General features: G+C 45.9%; 1 protein-coding gene across 1 annotated transcript in view; it reads right to left on the reverse strand.

The window, feature by feature from the left end:
• The window catches only part of TGOLN2 (trans-golgi network protein 2), a 10,896-nt gene that overhangs the window by 4,714 nt on the left and 3,858 nt on the right, over positions 1 to 2,324 (reverse strand). The window contains exon 3 of the mRNA XM_023518770.1: positions 1,925 to 2,008. Within this exon, the coding sequence (XP_023374538.1) occupies positions 1,925 to 2,008 (84 nt within the window). The remainder of the gene's footprint in view (positions 1 to 1,924; positions 2,009 to 2,324) is intronic.

Genomic DNA, 2,324 nt, shown 5'->3' on the forward strand with positions numbered 1-2,324 from the left:
ATTACAGCTCACAGCAACCTCCAACTCCTGGGCTCAAGCGAGTCTCCTGCCTCCGCCTCCCAAGTAGCTGGGACCACAGGCGCCCGCCACAACGTCCGGCTATTTTTTGGTTGCAGCCGTCATTGTTCTGGCAGGTCCGGGCTGGGGATTCGAACCCGCCATCTTAGGTGTACATGGCTGGCGCCTTAGCCAGTTGAGCTATAGGTGCCAAGCCAGGAAATTTCTTAAAGTCAGTTATCTAGGGCCAAGTGAAAGGGTTCATGCCTATAATCCTAGCACTCTGGGGGCTGAGGTGGATGGATCACTTTAACTCAGGAGTTCAAGACCAGCCTAAAAGGCCAGGTGTGTTGACTCACACCTGTAATCCTACCACTCTGGGAGACCGAGATGGGTGGACAGCCAAAGCTCAAGAGCTTGGGACCAGCCTGAGCAAGAGTAAGACTGTCTCTAAAAATAGCCAGGCGCCTATAGTCCCAGCTACTTGGGAGGCTGAGGGAAAACAATCACTTGAGCCCAAGAGTCTGAGGTTGCTGTGAGCTATGATGACACTAAGGCACCCAGGGTGACAGAGTCAGATTCTGTCTAAAAAAAAAAAAAAATCAGTTATCTGGGAAGGTAGTAAGCTAAATCTAAATCTTGAATGTTACCCACTCGCTAGTTAGCAAACATGTTCTGAGGTCCATGGCTTGTTCTGTAGCTGATATGAATTGTAAAAGTGAATCATGTTCTACTACAGAAAGTCTGAGAATAATTCATAGTTAAGCCATCAAGTATTCTTGGCAATCTCCTTCCTTTTGCTATACAAAACAGGGAAGGAAGAGTACAGGCAGGTAATAACACAGTGAGAGTACAATATTCCTGTTTATACAGGCTACCTTTAGAAAAAGATCCTTGGGCTTGGCGCCTGTGGCTCAAGCGGCTAAGGCGCCAGCCACATAACCTAAGGTGGCAGGTTCGAATCCCCAGCCCGGGCCCGCCAAACAACAATGATGGCTGCAATCAAAAAAAAAATAGCCGGGCGTTGTGGCGGGCGCCTGTAGTCCCAGCTATTTGGGAGGCTGAGGCAGGAGACTCGCTTGAGCCCAGGAGTTGGAGGTTGCTGTGAGTGCGATGCCATGGCACTCTACCCAGGGGGACAGCTTGAGGCTCCGTCTCAAAAAAAAAAGAAAAAGATCCTTCGGCAGTGCCTGTGGCTCAAGGAGTAGTGTGGTGACCCTATAAGCCAAAGGTGATGGGTTCAAACCCAGCCCTGGCCCCCGCCCCCCAAAAAAGAAAGAAAAAGACCCTGGCTCAATTCTGCTGCAGTGGGGTAGAAGGAAGACTTGCCCCTGGCAGAGGGATGGACTGGCTGCACTCAGGAGCTATAGCTCACAAGGCTTAACACAAAGGGATAATGTGGGGAATTGGAAGCTTATGTGCTTCTAGCTCATTTGTTTCCAGGGAGTCTAGTACTATGCCATCCAAAGTGTGGTTACAAGAGCATTTGGTGCCATCCAGGTACTTCATAAAAATGTACAAACGTAGGTACCATCCCATCCATACCTAGCGAATCAGATGTTGCTTTTTATCACAATTCCCAAGGTGATTTATATATATGCTTATGAGTCTATGAAGCACTAGCTGAGTACAAAAAGCTCAGGGCTGGAAATCTAGGCATTTGTGATCAGGTCCTGATTTTGACACTGATAGTAGAAAATTAAGAAAAAAAAATCACACTGTTTCTGAGTGGGACTGTTTCCTCATGTGTTGATGGAGAAAGTTGTTGCAGAGTACTTGAAGGTCTTTTCTGGCTCTAATGTTGTAGAAATGTATACATGGGGGCTTCTAGTTTATGGTCTGATGAGACTAGGGGCAATAACAAGAGCACCCCCAGAATCAATTTCCCTACCATAGATCTGGCTCTTCTTGGCTCTTCCTTCCTTACCTTCTGGTCCAAACGTTGGTAGTCACTGGCCTTTGGCCGCCGAGTAACTTTAGATCTTTTTCCTTCCAGGACAAAAGCAATAATCTGAAGATAAAAGAAAATGATTCACAGGTGGCTCTGTAATGACATATTTCAATCTCTAAAATTAGAGGTAGTCAGCTGGTAGTGAATGTGTTAATGATTCTGACTGTAGAAAGAGTGGTACACCCACTAGAGGCCTATTTAAACTAAGACTTTAAGTCAGAATGCATTCATTATACTACTTAATAGGAAACAATAGATGGAAGAAGGCTGCCTGGGCACTAGCTTAAACGAGTCTATATGATTTATTTAAAGGTACTCAGTCAAAGATCAGAAGTTTTAGAAATAGGAGTTTTAGAAATAGGACATTCTGGTTCAG

Source organism: Otolemur garnettii, unplaced genomic scaffold (genome assembly GCF_000181295.1).
Source record: "Otolemur garnettii isolate 467f Iridium unplaced genomic scaffold, OtoGar3 scaffold00147, whole genome shotgun sequence".
Classification (NCBI taxonomy): domain Eukaryota; kingdom Metazoa; phylum Chordata; class Mammalia; order Primates; family Galagidae; genus Otolemur; species Otolemur garnettii.